The sequence below is a fragment of the Tetrahymena thermophila genome (genome assembly GCF_000189635.1).
Source record: "Tetrahymena thermophila SB210 genomic scaffold scf_8254382, whole genome shotgun sequence".
Classification (NCBI taxonomy): Eukaryota; Ciliophora; class Oligohymenophorea; order Hymenostomatida; family Tetrahymenidae; genus Tetrahymena; species Tetrahymena thermophila.
Window position 1 is genome coordinate 143,829 of NW_002476166.1, and position 24,506 is coordinate 168,334.

Consider the following 24,506-nt stretch of genomic DNA (forward strand, 5'->3'; position numbering starts at 1 on the left):
AACTTATATATTTTAAATTAAAGTTGATTTTATTCAATAAATTTTTGTTTTATTTTTTTTCAAATTTAAAAATTTAGGAGAAAGAAAGAAATTATTTTAAAGATTGTTTTTATTACTTAGTTATTTTTTTTGTATTTTTTGATGAATTTTCTTAGAAAAGCATAAAAAAATTTAATTAATGGTTGAAATAATTTTAATTATATAAAAATATATCCATTCAATTATCTATTTTCTTTTCTAAAAATTAATCTATTCTTTTATTTATTTATTTTTTTGTCAATTAAAAAATCAAGGAAATAGTTAATTTTTGAGATTTATTATAAAAAATCAATGACTTATTTTTCTAAAATAAAGAAATTAATCTATATAAAATAAATTAGTTAGTAAATTAGCGGTATTAGCTTTGTTATTATTGATAAATGGGAGTCTGTTACAGCGAAGAATAAAAACAAAATGCAGTTAATGGAAATTTTAACACTCAGCTAGATAATAACACATTTGGTGGATATGAATATAAGGGTTTATAGACATAAAATAAACAGGTGTACGCAAATCAATCCCAAGCTAATTCACCATCAAAAAATTAAGATTTTCAAACTGCTCAAATTCTAAACAACGGCACTTAAAATTAAGGGAAAGAAACTTATAATATCTATAATAATTAGTAGGATTTAGGAAAAAATAATCAATCAAATAATTCATATGCAGCTAATTAGAATGGATTTAATTAAAATAGTTCTCCCAGCTAAATTATAAATAATGAAAATATATAATAAAATAGGGAATCTATAAGGCTTTCGAGAAAAAAAATACCCCAACTCTAGCCATTTATTTATGGACTCGATCCTCCAGATGAGAAAAATAAGCATAAAGAGTTTAGACAAGCCTAAAGGCTGCCAAACGGATCTACTTATGTAGGTATATATAATTTATTATTTTATCCGCTTATGCCTGCTTATTAAATTATATTCGTTAAGGTTAGATAGATATATAGATATATAGATATTCTTTTTTCAGTTAAATTCTTTTTATAAACTTAAAATATTTCAAAAAAGGTGAGTGGTTTGCTGATAAAATGCATGGTAAAGGAATTCTAACATGGCCTGATGGATCTAAATATGAAGGATTTTTTGTCGAAGGAATGAGGCAAGGAAGAGGTCGTTTCACTTCTTCAGATGGTGACATTTATGAAGGTGAATGGAAAGGTAATAAAGCTGATGGGTACGGTACTCAGTACACAGAAATCTCTACTTATACAGGTAAGAATTAAGCATGAAAGCTATTTTATTTATTTTTAAATTATTAATTAAGGGGAATGGAAAGATGATTAGTAGCATGGAATGGGAGAAGAAGAGTGGATAGATGGAAGCAAGTACAAGGGTGAGTATTTTAAAGGCAAAAAACATGGAAAGGGAGTTTTTGTTTGGTTTGATTAAACACAATACGAGGGATCTTTTGAGGATGGATAAATAAATGGTTATGGCATAATGTCATATCATAATGGTAAAAGATATGAAGGAGAATTTAAAGACGGTAGACTGCATGGAAAGGGCTTCTTTACATGGCCAGATAGGAAATAATATTAAGGGGAATATGTAGAAGATAAAAAGCATGGCAAAGGTGTATTTATTTGGCCTGACGGAAGAAAATACGAAGGCTTTTGGGTCAATGGTTAACAACATGGAATTGGCATTTTTTATGATAGAGATGGTATCCCAAGGAAAGGAGAATGGGAAAATGGGCAGAGGAAAAGATGGTTTGAAGAAGATATTAATGCTAGTAATAGACTTTTAGCTGATCCAAGAAATAAATTATACTAATCAGGTAACTCAAATACCTATAGTTAAAATTCAAATAATGTCTTTGGTGTAAACAAGTAACTACAAAGCAATTCTAATATAATAAGGCCTTTTAATATTGAAAATTTTAATTAAGATTTGAGTAACGATAGCTATAATTATGGATCGTAATACTAAACACCAAGCCACAACCCTGTAACATTTAAAAATTAAGATGAAGTAATTATGAATAATATGGGATATGCTAATAATTTTAATACAAACTCAAATTAAAATTATATGAGAAATCCAAGCTATTACTAGCAGAATAATGAAAATTAGCAATACAACAACGTGTTTAGTAATTATAATAGTAACGGTGGAAGTAATTAGAATAATGAGCATATATCTCAAACTTATCAAAATAGATATTGATTTTAATGGTATTAAATAAGATTTGATTTGCATGTAACTATTAAAAAATTTGGAGTGAAATATGATACACGTTTAAATTAAAAACTTCGATTATTCTAAATTAATTTTCTTTAAAAAAATAATCTTTAAACATTAAGTGTAAATAGGTAATAATCGTAAAGAATGTCATATTAATCCTGAATAAACTATATTAACAAATTTTGTAAATATTATCTAAATTTATATTGAAATGAAAATAACTTATCTATATTTCCTCTCTTTGTATGTTAATTAGCTTAAAAATAAATAAATTAATTATATTCCGCAAAAAATTTATTTCTCTTTACATAATGCCTTACTAAATATTATTTAAATAGATTATATAAATTTCTAAAAATAAACTTACAATTTTTAAGATTAAAGGGGGTAAGAGGATAGATATGCTTGTTTGTTTAATGTTTGTTTGTTTGTTTTGCTTGTATTTTCAGAATTATAAATTAATCCATCAACATATAAAAAAATTTGTTTAATAATGATTTTGTATTCAAAGCAAAGAAAGACTGGTTTAAGAAAAAGAAATAGGAAATATTTGATTTTTTTGGCAGATTCATCTACATTTGTTTTTTGCTTGGCTGCATAGTTCTATATAAGAAATTACCTATAAAATAGGTATTTTGATTAAAAAGAAATCAAAAAAGAAAGGAAAGAAATCTTATAAAAAAAATAAAGAAAGAAAGAAAAGAAGAAACAACTTGAAATTAATAAAAGTATTAAAATTAACAACTCAAACAATTTCACAATTTTAACAATGATAAGAAAGATTTTGAGATGTTTAAATGAGGCTAAATATGGGCCTTTACCAGAAAAGGTTAAACCAAAATAAGAAAACTCGAGCACAAAGCATGCTTTTACTGCCACTGTTATTGAATTCAATAACTCAAAGGAGAATTAATATGATGAATGGTTTAATATTGGTGATGTATGATATTTATAAATAAATTATGTTTTATTCCTAATGGATATAAAAAAATTTACAAGAAATATGCATGGTTTATTCTGATCATACATAAATGAACAAATTATTCGCGCAAAATTTTTTGAAATTTTTGAAGTTTTTATAAATTGTTAAGGAGATTTAACCATATTATAATATAAAATTAGGATATTCTAATCAACAAGAACTTTGTTATTGATACAAGAAAATACAGTGTTAATTAATTTAACAAAATGAAGAGAGTCGAGTATGTTACTTTAAACTCAGACAGTAGTATAATTAATATATATTTTGAAGATTATATGAGATATCCTACTGTCAACTGGTAAGCCTTTTTTTAATTATGAAATTTTCTTGGATGAAACAAACCTTCGTTGTTAAAAAATAACTTAATTTTATAACACTTCTGGCTTCTTTTTAAGTCATCAATTTAAATTTTCGTCGATTGTAACCTTAGAGATATGTAAAAAATAATATAATTATTCGAGGATAAATGAATACAAACAATTGTCAAATTATTAATATTATATCACAAACCTTTTGACATAAAGTAAATTAAAAATTTTGGTTACAGTTTTTAAAATATTAAAAAAAAATGGATTGATTTAATTTCAGCCAAACAACCTCAAGGTATTTTCATAAAACAAATAAACAGAAATATTGGACAAATTTATTTACTTCATACTTATATTCGTAAAGTTAAGCAAATTTATAGAATCGAGGATTTATTCACCACATAATTTCCATAGATGACTAATTTTATTTAAAATGAATCCTTCAAAAATCTTTACAAAGAGAAAAAGTGTAGAAACTTAATTGAAGATATAGCTCATAATTAAAATTAATTCTTGATTAGATAATCAATATAATTTTTAGAGCTGACGATTTATTGATTGATATCAATATTTTATCTGATTGTTGAAAAGTAGTATTCAAAATTATATGTCATTCGTTTTTAAATGACGAAATTTATTTATCTTAATCAATCAGATGCTTCTGAATTACTATTTATAATTATAATTTTTACTCGTTTTTGTAAGAATTAATCAATCGATGAATATTAAGATTTCTTTACACTATTTGATTATTTTTTACTTATCTTCAATACAGTTTTTCAGTTTTTCGCTTCCTACCTGTAAAGTTGTTTATTTTCAAAGAAAATTAGTACATTTGAAATAACTGAAAAGCAATTTTAAAAATAAATTTACTCCTTCCTAAGCAGATTTTAATATTTTTATATCATTTTATTAGGAAAGAGATGGTTGACGCTCTGAAGGTTTCATAGCATGAAAGATTGGTACTTTTAGGTTAAAAAATAGAAGAGTTTAAGAGTAGTTTGAGGGAATTTGAGTAAAGGTTGCAAGAAGAATATAGTTTTGAAGATATTAATAATTAACCTTAAGTTGTCGAAGATGATAAATCAGAAGAGAAGCTTGTGGAGTAGCGCCTGAGAAAGCACTTATAAGACCACCCTAATTCTGGAGGGTTTTATGTAAAGAGAGATTATGTTATGGGAAAGGGTTATATTGTGAAATCAGTTCATATCACTAAATCGCTTATAGATATGATTGGGTGGACTATGGAGGAATATTTGATGGAAACAGCCTTAACCAGATAACATCCAGAGTAAGATTTTAACCAAAATAAATCAATTTTTATGTTAAATATACAATCAAACGGTTACTAACCAAAAAATTAATAATATGTCAAAAACAAATAAATTTTAGATTTGTAGCTGATTTTAGCTGAATTTATAATTTTACACTTATTTTAAGATGTTAGTAACTTACAATCCTTTATAATTCAGCCTTTAATTTTTGCAATAATTAATATAAATTAATATTGTAATGAATATTTGACTCAAGACATTGGTCAGAGAAAACTTTGAATTATTTTTACCTAATCTGTAATATACGATTAAGTAATTACGCAAGACCCAATAAGCATACATTGATTATTTGTATAAATATTACTTAATATTATAAATATGTTAATTAACCCCTTTATTTCCACAAAATTTTATTATTAAACAAGGGAAAACAATTAAATTTTATCGCTGCTTCCAAAAGCTGTCTTCCCTCTTTCTCTAAATCTTCCATAAAATCTAAAAACAAACTATTTCCTTTCTCTTTCTCTTTCCAAAATATTTTTTTTTCTATTATCCAAGCAAACTATCAATTTAAATACAAATAATAAAGCCATTAAAAATTATATTAATTTTACATAAACAAAACATAATCACTCACTTGCAAAAAAGTCTTATTTAAAGAATATTCAAAATCTATTTGAGTGAATTATTTCAGTCAGAGTTTTTAGAAAGTTGATTTTATAAATTCAGCATTAACAAAATTAGCTGTTTTAAATGGATTGTATGGACAATTAAAAATTTATACTCTATTTACAAATAAAGATTAATTTTTCATTTATTTTTATGTATTATCTCAATTTAAAAAATATGTAAAGAGCTAATATTATAATTAATTAATACAATTTTATTTTCTCAAAATAGATGTATACTTAATATGTACTATATGGAAAATTTAGTATAAACCTTAGAATGCATTAAATACTCCTTTTTACAGTAAGAGTATACTTCTTCTTAAGAAAATATTTCCATTCTTCACAAATCTTCACAGGTAAAACTCTATAAAATAATTTAAAAATTCTTTAAGATCTAAAATAATTATTTTATAAAAAGATATTCGAGGCTAGATGCTAAGCTCTCTCTATTCCTAAAACAGGGGATTTTATTATGCGTATTGAAATACCCGAAACCCTTTCATTTTCAGATGATTCAGCAACTGTAAATTAATTTTTAATTTAATTTAGATATTTTATGAATTTATGAATGAATGAATACCTTTAAAAAACAAACAAATTCAATAGAACTAAATAAAGTTTTTAGGGATTCATAAGATTTTTGAGGAATTCATAGAAAATAACTCATATTAACTTTCGTAAATTAATTATAAAATGTAAAATAAAAGTTGCAATTGTTCAAGAAACCAAAGTAAAAGAAATTTACTTATCAAGAGAAGTAATTCATCGAGTAATTTTATTCGCAAGTCAATGAAGATTCTGGAGATGATTAAGAAGAAAATATCAATAAAATATGCAAGTATAGAGTGATTTCACAAAATCCAATGGTTAGTTGCTGATAGCAATGAGATTTATAACATACCAAAAATTAATGAAATAGATAAAATTTGAGAATTTAAATGATTATAATATCCCTATTCTCAATCTTTATTATAACACACACATAAACTAATTGAATTGGATTATAAATTGATAAATTAAAAAACACACTTCATTCATTCAAATATATATTAAAAATACTAAACTATTTAGATAGAACAGATAGATCTGTAAAATAATATAAACTATACCAAATCCACTATATTAAACAGTAAATCGTACTTTAAAAATTTATTCAAAATTGTCGTCTAGAGATACTTAAAAAATACAGTTAACTAGTTTAAAACATCATTTTGAGTAATTTAAGACATATATAAGACTAAAAAATAGAAAGTGAAAGTTAAGATAGGCAAACTAACAAACAAACAAATAATTAAATCGGCTATATACTTTCTTTTATCAACCATTGTCTCTCTAACTTACTTAATCCTCCGAACTTTAAAACACCTCGAACTTAAATATATACACTAAATTAAAAACAAATTGCCGTTTCTTGAAGAAAAAATTCAGTTTCTAAAATTCTGAAAACTCAGTTATACAATATTGATTAAAAATAAGAAGCTTAATTCAATTTAATAAGAGAAAAATTTGCTCAATAGCTAGCTACATCTCGTTTAATAGCAAAATATTTCAACTTAAGGGTTACTTAAATTTGAATGTATTAAAGTAAATTTAATCTTGATTGCTTAATTAGCGCCAACTTTAAAGAAAGAATGAGTGAAAGCTTATATTATTACTTTATTAACTTTTCTAATTAATCAACCAAAACTATTAATTGTATGACTGAAATAATTGAAAAACTCGTATCAAACATAAAGAAATTAAATGACCATTAAGGATAGTCTTTTAAGATGATAAAGTATTGTGTTTTTCTTGACCTACTTATATAATAAATATAACTACTTCTATATAAAAAAATAATTTATATAATATAGCTTATTTGTCTAATCAGTATTTCCTATATAAAATAGGCATTTTCGTATGAACTTTATAATATATTAATATTTTTCCAGCTTTCTATACAAAATGTCAATATTAATCTTATCCTTTAAAGAAATTTATGAGCTAGCAAATATATATTTATGAATTTCTTGTTATGTTTTTTATCATTTTTGATCATAAATAAAAATTTACTTGCGGTAAGCAAGATAAATGATTTATTTTTTTGAAATTAAAACTTACATTTCTAATTTCTTTTATATTTATAATGTACACAAATATTTACTCCTTAAAAATTAATATCTAGATTAATTTTTTTATTTATTTAACCTGTAAACAAATCAGTCTTAAATGATGACATCCATAAATACTTTTATAATTTTATTTTTGTACTATTTAAATTCATTGTTTGTTTACATTCTTCATTGATTTAATTTATTAAATTTTTCAAAAATCTTAAATTAAGCTAAATTTTCATACACAAATTATTTCTAAGAAATTTTAAAAGAATTAATTTTACATTAATGAACGAAAATTATTCTAATTAAATATTCAAATAATTTTAAAATTATGTTGATTGAATAACTGTTAGGATATTTGAAATTTATTAAATTGTTGTTATTGAAATATCAATATTCTTTTTGCATACTCATGTATCAATCAAGTCAAATTAATTTGTTTCACCTTTATATTCTTTTATAAAGTTAAGAATTGACGTTTACAATCCTTTATATTAAAAATGAAATGACATCATATTTTATTCTTTATGATTTCTATTTTTTCTATCTAACCTTCTATTTATTTTAATTTTACAGATAGAAAACAATTGCAATCCAAATACAAGCAAGTCAAAATAGAATATCAAAAATTAGTTTTTCAAATAGGTCGAATTTCAAAAAATAAGCAAGAAAAATAAATTTTCTAAAATATTTCAACAAAAGCTTTAAAATAAAAAAAACTTATTTTTTATTCAACAATATTAATATTTAGTTTAATAATTTTTAATTATTAAATAATTAAATTAAATTAACAAATATTTTAGTTCAAACTTTAAAATTAAGATTTAATGGTAATAAAGTTATTTAATAAAATATTAAATAGTTAAATTTTATATTTTTATAATATAAAAATTTTATTAAATCTACTAAAAATCAAGAATTTATTTTAATAAAATCAATTAACACAGTGAATCCAATTCTGCCCAACTAAACTAGTCACATATGTGACATGATTACAAATTTTGTCTTGTTTATACATGTATTTTATAATGAAAATTTAAACTAAGATAAACATTTTTACTCATTTATAATAAGTGCTCAGTTTATAAGGGTGCCCACCTAGTTTGACAAGTTAATAATTATTTTAATCTAAAATTTACATAATCTACAAAAAATAAAGCTTTTATTGTAATTAAAACTCAATCATAAAATTTAAAACAATTAATTATATATCTTAATAATTTTTATAATTTAAACAAAATTCAATTCAAAAATCAAGATTTTGCTGTAATAAAATTAGTTAATAAAAAAAATAATTTTTTTTAAATTTAAAATTAATTATTGTGATTATTTTAAATATTTATATTTTATTGTAATATAAATTTATTTTAAATATTCACATTTTATTGTAAATAAATTTATTTTAAATATTTTAGCTTGAATTTCATAAAAATAATCTAATCAAAAATATGTGAAATAAATTTTTAATAAAAATATTGATAATACAATTTGCTTTTTTGTTAAAGTATAATTCTTAAAAAATGTCAATAGGTTGTTTCTATGTATAATGAATAGCTTAGCCATTTAGCCGAAACCTGAATAACTAAATACAAGTAATAGAATAAAATAAATCTTTATAAAATGATCTTTTTTTTTTGCTTAATTTTTCAAAACACTTAAAAATGCACACGTTTAACGTTTAGAATGAATATTGACTTAATAATAGTAATAGAATAAGTGATTAATATCTATCTATATTGCTTTGAGTTGTAATAATACTCTCTCGGTTGTGAAAATTTATTTACAAATTTATAATTAATTAATTAAAACAATATAATTATTAAAAATTCTAATAAAACAAAAAAATCCAATTAAAAAATAGAAATGGACTCATTTAGCTAGACAAATTACAGTTAAGAAAATTAATACTAAGAAAGTTAGTAGCATGGAAATATTCTAAAGAATGTTAGATTAGGATTTGTTAGAAAGGTATTTTCTATATTATCTATACAGCTTGCTTTCACAGCTTTAATGATATTTATGAGTTAACAAAGTCGCAGTTTTAGATTATTCTAAGCTCAAAATGTCTGGCTATTTACATTATCAACAGTTTTAACAGTTGCAATTTCTATCGGTATGTACTGCGTACCAGCTTTAACTAAAAAAGTTCCAATCAATTATTTTGCCTTAGGTCTTTTTACTGTTTGCGAAGGTTATACCGTTTCTGCCTTTACCCTATAATATAGCAAGTTAGTAGTACTTTAAGCAGGATTCCTTACTGCTGGAGCTACTATACTTCTATTTTTATATGCTTGCACAACTAAGAAAGATGTTACTATCATGAACAGCTCTCTCTTCATGTTCATAAGTTCTTTACTTCTTGTAAGTATCATGAACTTTTTCTTCAGAAGCGAGTTATTAGTCATGTTAATTTAGTACGCAACAGTTTTGATATATTCTTTCTACTTGATCTATGATATTTAGATAATCATGGGAGACAAAACCTTAAAGCTTGATATTGACAATTACATACTTGGATCCTTAATAATTTATATTGATATAATCAAAATTTTCTTAAAGGTATTACAATTATTAGGACAAAAAGAAGAAAAGGAGAAAGAAAGAGAAAGAAAAAAATGAAGCAAGTGAACTATTTATCTATCATTTAAAAAATTAAAAAGCTACATATATATTCTAAAATAAATCATATCATAATTATATTTATTCATTTTAAAAATATTTGTTAAATCATTTATATGTCGCCTTTTTTATAATACTATAATCTATTAAATTGATTTTTCACTTTTTCTATTTCAAAACTAATGCGCGATATCTTTTTAACTAAAAATTCTAACAAAAGATATGCAAATTTTATGAAATTAAGTCTATTTTTTTTCTTCTAAATTAAATTAAAGGAATTATAATTAATTGCACTAAAAAAATTCTTAATTTACTAGCTATTATTAGAAAATAAAAAAATATAATTTCTTCTTATCAATACCAAATAATTAATTAATTCATTACTTAAAAATTTACTATTTTATCTTAAAAATATTTTATGAAGCCACCTTATATATTTATTTGAAATAATTTTAAAAGAAATATATATTTTTTGATTTAGTAGATTTCATATGATTCTTAAAAAATATATTTAAAGAAAAATAAAGCTTTTGCTTGGTAATAGCTACTTGCAAGAAATAGATAAATAAATAGAACTTGGTTTTAAATTTAGGTGTATTATTGATTGATTGATAAATAATTTCAAGCTTATAAAATAATTAGTTAGAATTGTTAATATCTTATAAAAATAGGTTTATAAAAATAATAAATAGGAAATTTAAAATGTCAAAATTAGTTAAGAATATGATAAATTTAGTTTTTATTCTTCTAATCATTATCATTTAAATATAAGCTTAGACAGTTTAAGAGTTTAATTCTTGTCTAACGAAAAATTGTGGCGAAATTGCTTGCTGGACTGCAAATAATTCAACTAATTGTAATTAGTTTTTGAATAGTTATACAACTTGTACAAATAACTCAAAAAATTGCTAAACTTTTAATACGAACTACACCTCTATTTAAAATTAAAGTAATTAAACCATGGTCAGCTATATTGCATGCTTCAATGACTGTTCTAACACAATTTCTAGCTATGAATATCTGTATTACTATTATAAATGCTATTCTTAATGTTCAGATAATTCTTACTCTTTAATCATTAAGCATTCAATTTTAATATTAATTTAAGTTGTGATTCTCCTAATGTGAATGAATTATATAAAGAATTCTATTCAAATATCTTAATTTTACAAACATATTTTGCTTTGATACAAAATTCTTTTTAAAGAATATTTGTCTGAACTAAATAGCTTGTAGAAAGAAATTTTCAATAAAAAACATTTAATTTATGAACTTTATAATAGGATTCAATAAATAGATAAATAATGGTTTAATTAATAAGACAAATAAATAAATGTTTACTCAATTTAAAAATTATATCTAACCTAATTACATATATAATATATATAAATAGTTTATTTCAAATTATCAATTTACTATCATCAAAAAAAAAAGATATTAAATCCTCAACAATATTAATTAGAATACGTTAAGTTTTAATTTTAAGTCACACATACCTGTTATACAAATTGCATTTAGAATTTAATTAAAAAAATTATTTATCAATTCTTTAACAAATATTTGTTTTAAAAATAAAAAAACTATTTTGTTTTAAATTAATATTAAAAAATTAGATGGCAAAAAGCACAAAATAAAATTAAATATCTTCTTTAAAGAGTTTAGCTTGAATACAGTTTTTTAGCATACAAGGATGTTTAATTCTATAAATAAATATAAATTTTATAAAATATACTACAGCTAATTTAACATAGTTGGACATTATCTTTTTTAAGTGAAAAATATATTATTTCTTTTCTTAAATCAGTTTAATTTGTATAAATTTTATTTTTATGTATTAGATATAGAACGTTATGGATATATATTGTATAAATATATACAATTTACAAAAGAAATATAACATAAAATAAATTACCTATCAATATAAAAAAGAATTTTGTTGTAAATATGCAAAAAATATAAATTGATAGATAGATACATTAATTAAGTAACAACTAAGATAATACAAATCAAAAATCTCTCTGCTTGTACTAGTTTAACTTTTTAAAATTTTATTTTATGCATTATGATAATAAATTAGGATTAAATAATATTTCAAAAAAAATTAAAATTTAACATAGTTTGAATAAATGAAATAAAATAAAAATTTGTTAAATTTACACAGAGACAACGATTGATCTTTTTATTTGTACTTTAAAAGTACTTTGATCTATTTAGTTATTTATTATTGTTGATAGCTTTTAAAGTCAGATCTGCTTTAAATTATTTTTTTTAAATAAAAGTTATTTATTGTTGAGAAATAAAACATGTAAGCAAATTTACAATATTATTTGTAAATTCTACTGCGTTGGGTTTTGCTAAAATAGATTTGCATATTCTAAAAATCGAGTAACAGTTTAAATATAATTAAAGTGTAAATTTGAGTATCAATCAATACCAATTATTTAGAATTATAAGCTTATTAAATTAAATCCACAATTTTTTTATACAATTATATTGTTAATTTTATAAATATTCATAACAGAGCAATCTATTTTTTAATTTTTATTTATTTATTATGAGCAGTATATTACATTCCATAAAAAAGAAAGCAGATGAATCTGATTTTTTTGAATTCAATATTAATAACAATGATTCAAATTATTAAAAGAATTCAGTTTTGCTCAAAGACATGATATTTTCTTCTAAAGTAGATAAAGCTACTTAAAATATAATTAATAATAAAAAGAACAACATTATATTATAGAAATGGAATTTGCATGAAAGCTAAAGAAGTGGTTTGAATTCATAAAAAACTCAAGAGCTCAAAGAAGAAACTACTTCTTCTCCTTAAAAATAGAGAAGATTAAGTCAGACTTCTACTGGCAAGAATTTAGATTCAAAAGGAGCTTCTCCAAAAAAAATAAATGAAGCATCACCAAATATTTTTTAATAAGATTACAAAAAATAAAACCATTTTTAAGATACTAATAGAATCCACTCTTAGAGAAATGATAGTAGTAGATAAGCTTCATCTCCAAAGGAATTAGTCAAAACAGTAGAGCTTTAGTTAGATACAAATGATAGATATACAGAAAATCTAAATAAAATAAATTTTTTTACAGAAAGAACATCTAGTCTTATAGAAATGAATAAGAAAAAGAAAAATAAAGAGTAGAAATCTTATTAGAAATCACCTCAAAATGCATACTAAAATAAAAACAATGAATTTGATAGTAATAAAAATTTTTAATAAACTCAATCAGGAAATAATTAAGAGGAGACGTTAAAAAATATTATCATGAGGACTAATTTTAGCAATCTTCTTACAAATTAAGGTAATCAATCAATCTATTAAAACAATCATAAGAATAGTTAGTTAGATATGCTTATTACCACAAAAATATTTAAAAAAGTTTTAATATTCTTACAAATAAATTCATAATAAGGATAGATTATTCATAATTTTTGATCTACTTTATTACATTTAAGTATATTTAAATTTGTTAAATTGAGAAATATTTGCTAATTAGATTAAATTAAAGGGTAAAAATGTTATTTTAAAAATTAATGCTTATGTTATATAAAAAAGGTAGCAATGTAAATATTGTTGGATAAGATAACTAGTTCATAAATGAAGTCAATAGCTAATAAATTTTAAGACATCTGATTGTGGGAGTTGATGGAAATAACAAAAAACGAGATAGAAATTCAATTTTAAATAAATCTGATAATGAAATAAGGTTTGGATAATAGGAAGACTTAGATAAAAAAGAATAAAATATGTCTCAATCAGATATTTATCTTTACAGTGGAGAAAAATATATATAGCCTAAAAGAAAATTGTTAGAATTTCCTTAATAAGAATCAAAATAATTTCACTTATAAAGCTAAAATAGGCATCAAGTTAAAAAACCTTTTATCAGTGGAGCATAAAGCCATATCAACAACTAAGGATCTAATCAACTTCCTAATATAAAATAAAATCTAAAAAAAAGCAGCTAAAGCCCATTTCGTTATACAAAGCATGAATTGAACATAAATGATAATACAAGCAGCAAAAATAATTAAACTTTGATATCTGAGTACTTAAATAGAACTATATATTCACCTAATTAAAAAAATGACACTAATACCATTCAAGTATCTGATTCATAGATGTACAATACATAGTATAAAACGAATACTCGAAGCAATAATAATAATATTTTAGCTTAAAATGTAGGCTTACCAGATAACAAAGCAATAACTTAAACTCAGGTGTCAGAAAATTAAAATAAATTTAGCGAAATAAATAACAATAGAAATTTCACCCAAATTGATTTTTTCTAGGTAAATCAACTATCTCCTTTGGTCATGAAAAGGAGTAAAATAAAAAGTAGTAGTATGAATCAGTAAAGAAATAGCGATTTCATTGAGATAAATAAAAAGAATTTAAAATTTATATCAAATAAAAAGAAAAATGCTTACAACTAGATTGTAGATTCCATAATAAAATAGCATGAAATAAAGGAGAAAGATGAGAAAAAAGCTGCTTCTAAGGATAAAAGAATAAAATTATAGCAAATGTTTAAATAGAAAAGCATTTAATCTAAGAATCAAATACAGAACAACTAAAACCAAAACTTAAGTAATTTTAGTCACAATCTGACGACTACAATTGCCAGTGATTTTAACTAATATGCGAACAGTAATCATGCTTCTCCAGTAATGAGAGCTAATACATCCCTTACTAATAGAAATACTCAAAACACAGATACAGATTTTTTCTAGCCATAGGGAAAAGCTCTTAGAAATAAGTAATACAATGAATAAATGCAGAAATTAAACTAGCAAAATATTGAATAATAAATGAAGTAAAATTCTCAAACAACAATGAGTTTTTATCCTCCAAATGAAAAAATCCCTTAATTGTAAGACAATTCAAATAACCCAGTTTAGCAGTTTGCTATTTCTTACTAGCTTTAATAGTAGATTCAGTTTAAAAGAAAAATGAAGAGTAGACAAAATAGAAAATAAAAATAAATAACAGTTGAAGAATAAATAAACAATGAGCAAATTAAACAAAAATTAATTAATTTATAATAGTAAAAGAGCTCAGCTTATAATTTAAATTTGAGTCCACAAAATAAATTATCAAACACCTTAATTAATGATTCTAAAATTTTAAATAACAGCTAAATAATGTCAAATTTAGCTGCAGATTAGCTTTAAATGGCTTTGAATTTGTAAAAGTAAGCAAGTTAAATAAAAAGACAATAGTAATAAATCACGAAAAGCGATTAATAATCTTAGTTGGTTTAGAATGCTTTGAGCAGTGCTGGATAAAATATGCTGCTTATAAGAAAATGGAATATAGATGATAATAGAAATAATAATAATGACTACTCAGAAAAAATTTATTTAAAAAAATCAACAACATCTGCTGGGCCAAGAAAAAAATAAAATCAACAAAATGAGTCAGAGGTGACTTTAGTTGATGAAAATATATTTAGTGTCAATTATCGCCCAAAATATGTTCATGATAAAACTGAATTAGGTCATAATAATTATCTTACAAGTAAAAAGAAAGTAAAAAGTTCTAAAGGGATAAAAATTAATGAATCCAATGATATAACTTACACAGTTAAAAATCGAGATTATGACTCTTCTCCTAAATTTAAGAATGAAATTCTACCATGGGAGATTAATGATTAACAATAATATTATGAAGAGTCAGAGGATATATGCAATCCCTCAAGAGTTTGAATAAAAAATAAATAAAAAAGTTGATTTGTTTAATTAAAAACAAAAATTTAATTAAAAAACAAATAAATAAATAAATAATTAATTAATTAAATATAAACATTATTATTTGATATTTTATTATCCTAAACATACCATAATTTCATCAAATTAATAAATTAGAAATCAAAGAAAATATTTTTAGGAACTTACTAGTTTTTCAAAATTTTGCAAAATTGAACCTTAATTAATAAGTACCTAAATAAAAAAGAATTTACAGTACCATAAATGTAGATCTCTTAAAACTTTATTCTTTGTAAGTAGCATTCTTTACTTATACATTTTGGTAGTTTAAAAAATTATTTATATTATTTGCAGTAAACAGTAATTCATATTAATTAGTATTTCACACAAATAAATACAAAAAGTTAATCATCTTTATTATTTATTTTTATTCTTTTATTTAGCTATATTTTATTATTTTAATGAATTGATCAATATTAGAAATAATACCAAAATGTTTTTTGTAAAATTTTTTTTATTTGTTTAACTTTTATGCAATTTGTATTTCATAGAAAGTAAATTTGCTTAAATAAGATTAACAATTTTTAATTTGTTAAAATTTTTAGTTTGTAAGATTATTAAATTAATCTTAATAGGATAAAAATTAAAAAATAATTAATATTTATTAATAGACTTTTTGTGATTCGATTAATATATTATAAAACTAGTAGATATTACTAAATTCATTCTCTAAAATTAGCATTTTATTTAGCATATGCATCTCTAGTGAATAATTAAAAATGAATTACTTTGAAATTTCTTATTTATAATTTGATAATTCATTAAATGTTAATTTAATTAAATATAAATTGTACAACTTTTTAAGGTTTTCTATTTTAATAGTAATGTTTCTAATCTATACTATAAAATAAGAATTCTCATTCAGTATATTGAGCTGACTTATTACTGTGGCCAATAGAACAATTTAATTAATTTTAAATTCGACAATTAATCTATGAATTAATATTTTTGCTCACTTATAAAGATTATAAAATACCTACTAAGTTTAATTCAGCAAATATTCAAAATAATTAATAATTATAAATAATTAAATGCTTAGAGTTTTAACACTTAAATTATATCTATGTATCTTCTTTTGATACAAAATTTTTTTCATCTTCCTGCGTAATTAAAATATTAGTTTAAATTATTATTTTGCTTAAATTAATTAAAAAATTTAAAGTTACTGAAATTATAAATATATTAAAATACAAGTGATTAAATTAATGAGTGAATGATGCTTTTTCTAGGAAAAGCATCATAAATTAATTAGATAGGAAGTAACAAATATTTATTCATGCTTTCTTTAGATTTGAAAAGCCTATTTAAAACTTCTAGAAATTTTTTAAGCGTAAACATTTTTAGTTATAAATTTAATAAAATATAAACATTTTCTATCTAAAAGCATCAAAATGTTAGTATTTTTTATTGAATGAAGCTTAAAAATTAATATTTATTTTTTTTTAAATGGTATTTTAAAAATAGTAAGTCAAAAAATATATAATTTTTTTTAGCATAATTTTAGAATAATTATTTTTTAAAAATTTTTTAATTTATATTCTTAGCTTAAAATAAAATAGAAATCTAGAGTTTAACTGTTAATTTTACATTTTAAGACTTTTCCAAACATGAAAAATCCCTTTAATTAGTAAATTCAAGAAGTTTATCTTATCAAATAATAAATTTCCTAATGAAAGCGAACATAAAATTATGCAAATAATGAGCGGCTAATAATTTTATCTAATTTCGTTCTATCTAAAATTTATGTTAACTTTAATAAAAAATTTACTTGTCCTAAAATCAAAAGCGGCAAATAAATTAATCTTACAGATTAAAAAATTTAATTTATAATATTTATTTTTTAAGTCTAAAAGATGTTAAATATTACCCTATTGAAATATTTACAAATATATTCCAAAATTATATTACATTACTATATTTATTTGCTAATTGACATAAACTTTTTCTGACAACTAATTAATAGCTGCCATTAATCTTAGTAAAAATTGTTTAATCAAAGAAAATCTGTCTTCTAAAAGATTAATATTTGCATTTCTTTTTGGTAAAGCAAAATATAATTTTCAAGAATTATTAAGGATTAAGTAGTTATATGGTTCAGATTAAATTGAAATTTTTTGTGGTAACGATAAAGAAAAGGGTTAATATTATAACATAAATAATTTATCTCATGTATCTTTTTGATAAGATTTATATCCCTCCCAGAAATTTTTATATCAACTCTTATTTATTTTGTTAGTTAGTTAGTTTTTTAAACTAAATAAAGAAAAGTGATATTATGGTGAAACGAATGTGCTAGTTAAAAAATTAAAGGATAGAAAGTAAATTAGTTAGTTAGTTAGTTATTTAATAGAAGTGGAAAAAATAAAATAAAATGGCAAAACATTTACATTATGAATGAAAATATACGAAGATTATCTATAATGTGATGATAAGTAGGTAGGTAAGTAGTCAGGTTGATTGATTGATTAATTGACTGATTCTTTGTGTAAAATATATATTAATTTGTGTGGATGAATGATTGAATTATTAATTTTCGCATTAAAGCTAACAAGCAAGACAAAGAAACACATTATATTTTTTCTTAGATAATTAATTACTAATTTAAAGAAAAAGAAAAAAAAGATCCAAATAAATAGTGAAGGATTATTTTTTGCGAAATAATAATTCAATAAATAATTTTGAGGCATTTACAAAAGAAACTGCAATATCAACTAATACTGAATCTATAGAAAATAATTATAATTAGCAAGATAGATTAAAAGACTTCAAAGTATAAGCAAGAAGTTTTCTTATTAGAAAAATGGCTGATCAAAATTTAATCAAAAATCATGAATTTTTGGATGATGAATTCGATGTTTTTAAATAGGATGATATAGAGCAATAGTAATATTAACAAAGCATTGTCGATCCATCGCATGGTATGGGGATGAGTAATTATAGCCATAGCATGATTTATACCAAAAACTTGCCTATAAACTAAGTAAGCAATTAACTTTTGTTTAAGAGGACAACATTTCAAGCAACCACATTATTTTTAGATGAAAAAACATATTTTTTTACCTCAGTTGTTTTATGATGAGAATAATCAATCAACGATTCGCGCTTAATTAAAATTATTTAATTGATATTAAATAGAATATGCTCATGCAGCAAGTTCAAAAAACAGTCGCAGATTACTCTGATGAAGAATAGGATGATAATTATAAAGCAATAAAGTGTCTAACAGGTCACTACTAGACGTAACACGATTAAGACCATGTAGAAGACCAAGTAATTAATATATAAAATATTAATTCAAGCTTTTAAAGAAGTGCATTTTGAAGAAATTAATATAAAAGCAAAAATTTTAAATATTCAGCAAAGGAGGATGTATAAAATATTCTAAAATAAGTAAGCAAATAAAAATTTAGCTACTATACACAATGAATTGAAATTTTTTACTTAGTTTTTAAATGTATTTTATTGATTAAGATCAAAAATTTCATTATATAAATTAAAAGAAGCATCAAAATTTTTTTTTGCGTGAATTTTATAGTAAAGAACATAAATTTTATCTAGAAGAAATACTTCGAACAGTAATTAGCTTTTAGAAGAGAGTGAAAAGAACTTAAATATCATTATAATTTATTTTAAACTAACAGTAATAAAGTTTGATATTTTTAAGTAGAGCAATATATTTATTTGTTTGCTCTTTTCCTCTTTATTTTGGAAAAAAATTAATAGATTAGGAAAAATTAATTGCCTACTTTTTATAACATAAAATATTCTTCGCACATTAAAATTAATCAAGTAAATAGAGGAATTAAGTCTCCTTTCCAAAAGAAGAGCTCTTTTATCTAATTTAAATAGCTATTATTTTACTTTTTTTATTCTTCTTAAAGCTCTAAAAGTCCTCAATTATTTTTATAATTATATTCATTTATACTTCTCATCTTTTTAAAATGCTTTTTCTGTTTCTTAAGGTCTTATCCTAAACTTATTTTTTTATGAATGCTCTTCAGACATTAGCTTAATTTTTACAAGTATTTTTCATTTTTAATCAATCTATTAATTAATAAATATTGAATACTCCTCAATCACTATTATCCCGTTTTTATTGACCTCAATCCTTTTTAAATTTTTTCCTTATTTTAGAATACTATTTTCAAAATAAAAAAACGGTATTTTTATCGTTAGTTATTTTCTGACTTTTCTTATTATTATTGTTAAATCCATCATTTAATCTAGTTTGCAAATCATCTTTTTCCATTTTAGGAGTTTTAAAAGAGCTAATTTTTTGTTTGATTAAACTTTATTCCAACTTATTGATCATACAAATAGTTTTCCCTGTTTTATAAAAAAGAAGCCAATTAAATAGCAAAATACTTTTTAATTTTTAAACTAATTCTATTTTATATTTCATAGAACTTCGAACTAAAGAATTTATAGATATTTTTTTAATCTATTTATTACTTTTAATTAATTTAAATATTTATTTTGTATCAATTAGTGGAATGGGTAGATTGAAAATTAAGGTGAGGAATATTAGGATGACATCAATATTCAAATTATTCACAGTGGCGAAGGAAATATGAATAAAGCAGCTGATGCTAATGGGTCTGCTGAAACTATGATCAATAAATATACATCAAACAATTTAGTTTTTAGTGCAAGTAACTCTATAATAAAAGAACAGTAAAATGGAAATAACAATCTGCCTACCAAAGGAAAGACTCTGATGGGATCAAGTATTATAGCAGGAGTTGGAGCTCCTTTAGATTAGAGCAATATATCCTAAGGGTAGTAATAACTAATGTAGAATTAACAAAAATCAATTTAATCATCTCAATCGCTACAAAATAACAAATAAGGTTTTAAAATGATAAAGAAGGAAAAGAACAACAATCTCTTAAGTAGCAGCAGCCTCCTTCAGCCAAAATCAATGACAAACATAGATTAGCAATAAATGGGTGCAGTTAATATAATAAACAACAATAACTCTTAATTCTTATAATAAAATCATCAAAATAACTTAGATGCAAGCGATTATAGAGATTCATTAAATAATAACAACAATAACTTGCGCTCATCTATAAATAATGGGCTAGGTGATAGCAGTATTTTAATGCACTCTCTTAATAATGGAATTTCTCATAGAAATCCTGCCTAGAGCATTTAATACAATGATATAAACTATTACACTAAGAATGAGTTCAAATAGAACTAAAATTATTTGGGTAGTTCCTTGATAAATCCTTAATAAGAATAAATTCAAAGAGTATAGCATTAATTTTAGCAAGAAGACTAACAAATTCAATAGCAACCATCATCATCTATGATTCAATAGCAGCAATAATAAATAATTTAAAATGACAACAACATTCTCAATAAAGTAAAAAGCGAAGACTGCTCAAGCACTAATGAATAATAACCTATAAATTAAATTAATGGAACGAACTCCACACATAACAATATCAATTCATCTATAACTGCTCCTTTAAATAATAGTGCAAATAATAACAACAGCCAAACTATATCTCCTTAAATACCTACATAGATGGTTACTCCTCCCCACTAAACGACCAATTCAGCTGTTAATAATTAATCAGGTCACTTCTCATACAAATAAACAAAAGGATCAAATGCAAGTACTGCTGAAATAAAAAGAACAACTAAGAAAGTTGAAGTTGTTACACCTAATCAGAATTAAATGAGCTTACACCATAGCTAAAATCCCTAATAGTAATTATTACCACCTCCTCCACCTCCCTAACAACTTCACTCTCAATTTTAATAAAACTTTTTAAGCTAAATACCTAACGGATTGGGATATCCAAACCCAAATTAACCTCCTGCTCCTCCTCCTTAATAGACCCCTTACGGCTATCCTTATTCTCAGCCCCCTTAACCCTAGCCATAACAGTTTGGGTCTTAGCAAGCTTCTAAAGGCTTTATCCCTCCTCATTATGGCTAAAATCCTCATTTATAATCTTAATATAATTAATATTTAGAATAGTAGCACTAATAAAATTTACTTCCTGCTACTATCTAAAATCCTTACTCTTAAGAATTAGAAAATATGTAATATAGTGCCTTTTTATAATCTCCTTTTCAACCAGGAGGTCCTTAATAACCTAATCCTGCTCAAGGTTAAGCTCCTGGTTATGAATATATCAACCCAGGATTCAATGGTCTTCCTTATAATGCTTACAATTAAAACTATCCCTAGCACCAACCACCTAATTAAGGTTTGTCTGTTCACTAATCCCATCACTTATTTTAGCACCTTCCCTAAATTAACTAACCAAATGGGTTTAATCCAGCATTCCCCTTAGGTTTGAGACCATAAACTACAAATCTAGCAACAAGCAGTCATGATTTAAATTCTTAATAATTTAACCATGTTTAAAGCAACTAAAGTGCATAGATATCTTAATTTAAAATAAAAGAAGAAGCTATGCAAAAAGGAATGGACGAAAAAAATTCATCATCTTCATAAAACAATAATAATTACCAAAATGGAAATCTACTACCTCCATAAAATTTAGGCAATAGTAACTAAATGGCTCCTGCTTTAAATGGCTAATCAAATTAAAATTTGTAAAACCAATACAATCTACTGTAAGGACCTAACTAATACGCCCAAATGATGTTACCAAAATAAGGATAATAATTATTATAGTTTTAAGATGGATTAAATGGATAGACTAATATCTAAGATCCTCTTAAGTTAGCTTAAAATTAACCATTCTTAGGTGCTTAGTTGAATCAATTCAATACTCAGCATCAACAACAATAATTTTTAAAATAAAATCATTTGCTTTAGCAGTAATAGTTAAAAGTATAGTAACAGCAGTAATAAACCCGATTAGTAACAAATAACAATCTTGATGATGAAAGTAGAGAAAACGATGATGAAGAAGATGATAATGTAAATAGTGATGGTAATGGAGAGCAAGAAGCTAACAACAGTGGAAAACCAAAGAGGCCTAAAAATGAAACAAAAAATATACCTAAAAACTATGCAAAGGCATTTTTAAGGTACATTATAGATAAAGATAGAATAGATGAAATGAAGAAAATATTAAAGTAAATAGATGCAAATCTTGAATATGATGATATTAAAAAAGAAGCAAAAAATTTCAAGAAAAATATGAATGCTATTAAAGATGTACGTAAAATTTGGCAAGATGATACAAATGAAAGAACCCGTAGCATCAGCAAGTTTATGCGTATAGCTTCTCATTAATTCTTATAAAAAGAAGCTATATCTTATATATTTTCTTCAAATAAAATTAAAAATTCAAAATCCCATATAATTTATCGCCATGTAATGGGACTAGCCATGGCTGATCCTGAAAAATTTAATAACATAAAGAGTTTATATAAAAATGCCTACCAAGAATGATTATCAGAGTAAATAAAAGCAACTGCAAAATTAATAAATTGTGATAAATACTTTTAAAATGACTTTTTTTATTTACTTGGTAAATCAATGAGCAAATAAATAAATAAACTAATTAACTATTCAGATAAAATCATCCTAAAAATATTTAAATAAATAAATAAATACCCTTTGTAATATAAAATTGTTTTAAAAATTTACGAATAACTTAACTTTTAATCTAGAATAATAATCCTTTATAGTATTTTACTCTACAAAATATGAACTATTATTCCAATCTATCTATCTTTGTAAAATTAATGTAATTGAATACTCTATTATCATTCAAAAAATGGAAAACTATTTTCATCTTCATTGGCATTAGAAGAAGAAATAGTATTAATTGTAATAATAACAACATATTTATTTACTTCATACATTTAATCAAACTTATTATTGATGAAAATATGCATTGATTCTATTCTTTTATTTATTATAGTTTTTAAAATATTATTCAAACAAGCAATTATCTAAAATATCCATCCTTTAATAAACATTCATTTCATATGCAAATTTTCATCATAGTTTATAGAAAATGTTATTTCGTAAATCATCTATTCCTGTTCTTTTTCTTTAATTATAATATTTACTCTTAGGATTTCAGTTTACTATTTTACTATTTATATTTAATTTGAATAATAATTAGTTTATTTCATATTTTTTATATCACTTTTATAAACTACCAAATTAACTTTCTCATTAAACCCCTTTATTTTATAGATAATTTTATTTTATCTTAAATAAAAGCTTGGTTAGTTTAAATATTTATTAAAATTTTTAAGTCATTTTTTTAAAATTCATTAATCGTTATGTTTAATAGGTAGTTTTTAATGATTTAAAATTAAAATAAAACTTCATTAAATTATTAAAATTCTCAAAAAAATTAAACTTAAATAAACTTTCAATTTTAATTTTAAGAAAATTGGGGTTGGGGTTGGGGTTGGGGTTGGGGTTGGGGTTGGGGTTGGGGTTGGGGTTTGGGTTGGGGTTGGGGTTGGGGTTGGGGTTGGGTTTGGGTTTTGGGTTGGGTTGGGGTTTGGGTTGGGTTGGGGTTGGGGGTTGGGTTGGGTTGGGGTTGGGTTGGGGTTGGGTTGGGGTTGGGGTGGGGTTTGGGTTGG

General features: G+C 23.0%; 5 protein-coding genes across 5 annotated transcripts; all 5 read left to right on the plus strand. All coding sequences in view use genetic code 6, as the record gives it.

The window, feature by feature from the left end:
• Positions 1-419: 419 nt before the first annotated feature.
• Positions 420-2,213, plus strand: TTHERM_00947600 (IQ calmodulin-binding motif protein; the record flags this gene model as incomplete). The annotated part of the gene is made up of 3 exons (XM_001030996.1): positions 420-918; positions 1,056-1,259; positions 1,312-2,213. The coding sequence occupies 3 exons, from the start codon at positions 420-422 to the stop codon at positions 2,211-2,213; spliced, it is 1,605 nt and encodes a 534-aa protein (XP_001030996.1).
• A 787-nt stretch (positions 2,214-3,000) lies between these two features.
• TTHERM_00947630 (hypothetical protein) lies at positions 3,001-6,344 on the plus strand (the record flags this gene model as incomplete). The annotated part of the gene is made up of 6 exons (XM_001030999.2): positions 3,001-3,171; positions 3,354-3,511; positions 4,438-4,812; positions 5,696-5,822; positions 5,885-5,989; positions 6,174-6,344. The coding sequence occupies 6 exons, from the start codon at positions 3,001-3,003 to the stop codon at positions 6,342-6,344; spliced, it is 1,107 nt and encodes a 368-aa protein (XP_001030999.2).
• Positions 6,345-9,425: 3,081 nt separating this feature from the next.
• Positions 9,426-10,181, plus strand: TTHERM_00947640 (inhibitor of apoptosis-promoting Bax1 protein; the record flags this gene model as incomplete). The annotated part of the gene is made up of 1 exon (XM_001031000.2): positions 9,426-10,181. The coding sequence occupies one exon, from the start codon at positions 9,426-9,428 to the stop codon at positions 10,179-10,181; it is 756 nt and encodes a 251-aa protein (XP_001031000.2).
• Positions 10,182-12,696: 2,515 nt separating this feature from the next.
• TTHERM_00947650 (hypothetical protein) lies at positions 12,697-15,905 on the plus strand (the record flags this gene model as incomplete). Its single annotated transcript, XM_001031001.2, has 2 exons — positions 12,697-13,495; positions 13,750-15,905. The coding sequence occupies exons 1-2, from the start codon at positions 12,736-12,738 to the stop codon at positions 15,903-15,905; spliced, it is 2,916 nt and encodes a 971-aa protein (XP_001031001.1). The 5' UTR covers positions 12,697-12,735.
• Positions 15,906-18,562: 2,657 nt separating this feature from the next.
• On the plus strand, positions 18,563-23,990 carry TTHERM_00947660 (hypothetical protein; the record flags this gene model as incomplete). Its single annotated transcript, XM_001031002.2, has 3 exons — positions 18,563-18,945; positions 19,101-19,235; positions 20,455-23,990. Coding segments are annotated over 3 exons (3,414 nt in total), but the record flags the coding sequence as incomplete, so codon positions are not given.
• Positions 23,991-24,506: the final 516 nt, after the last annotated feature.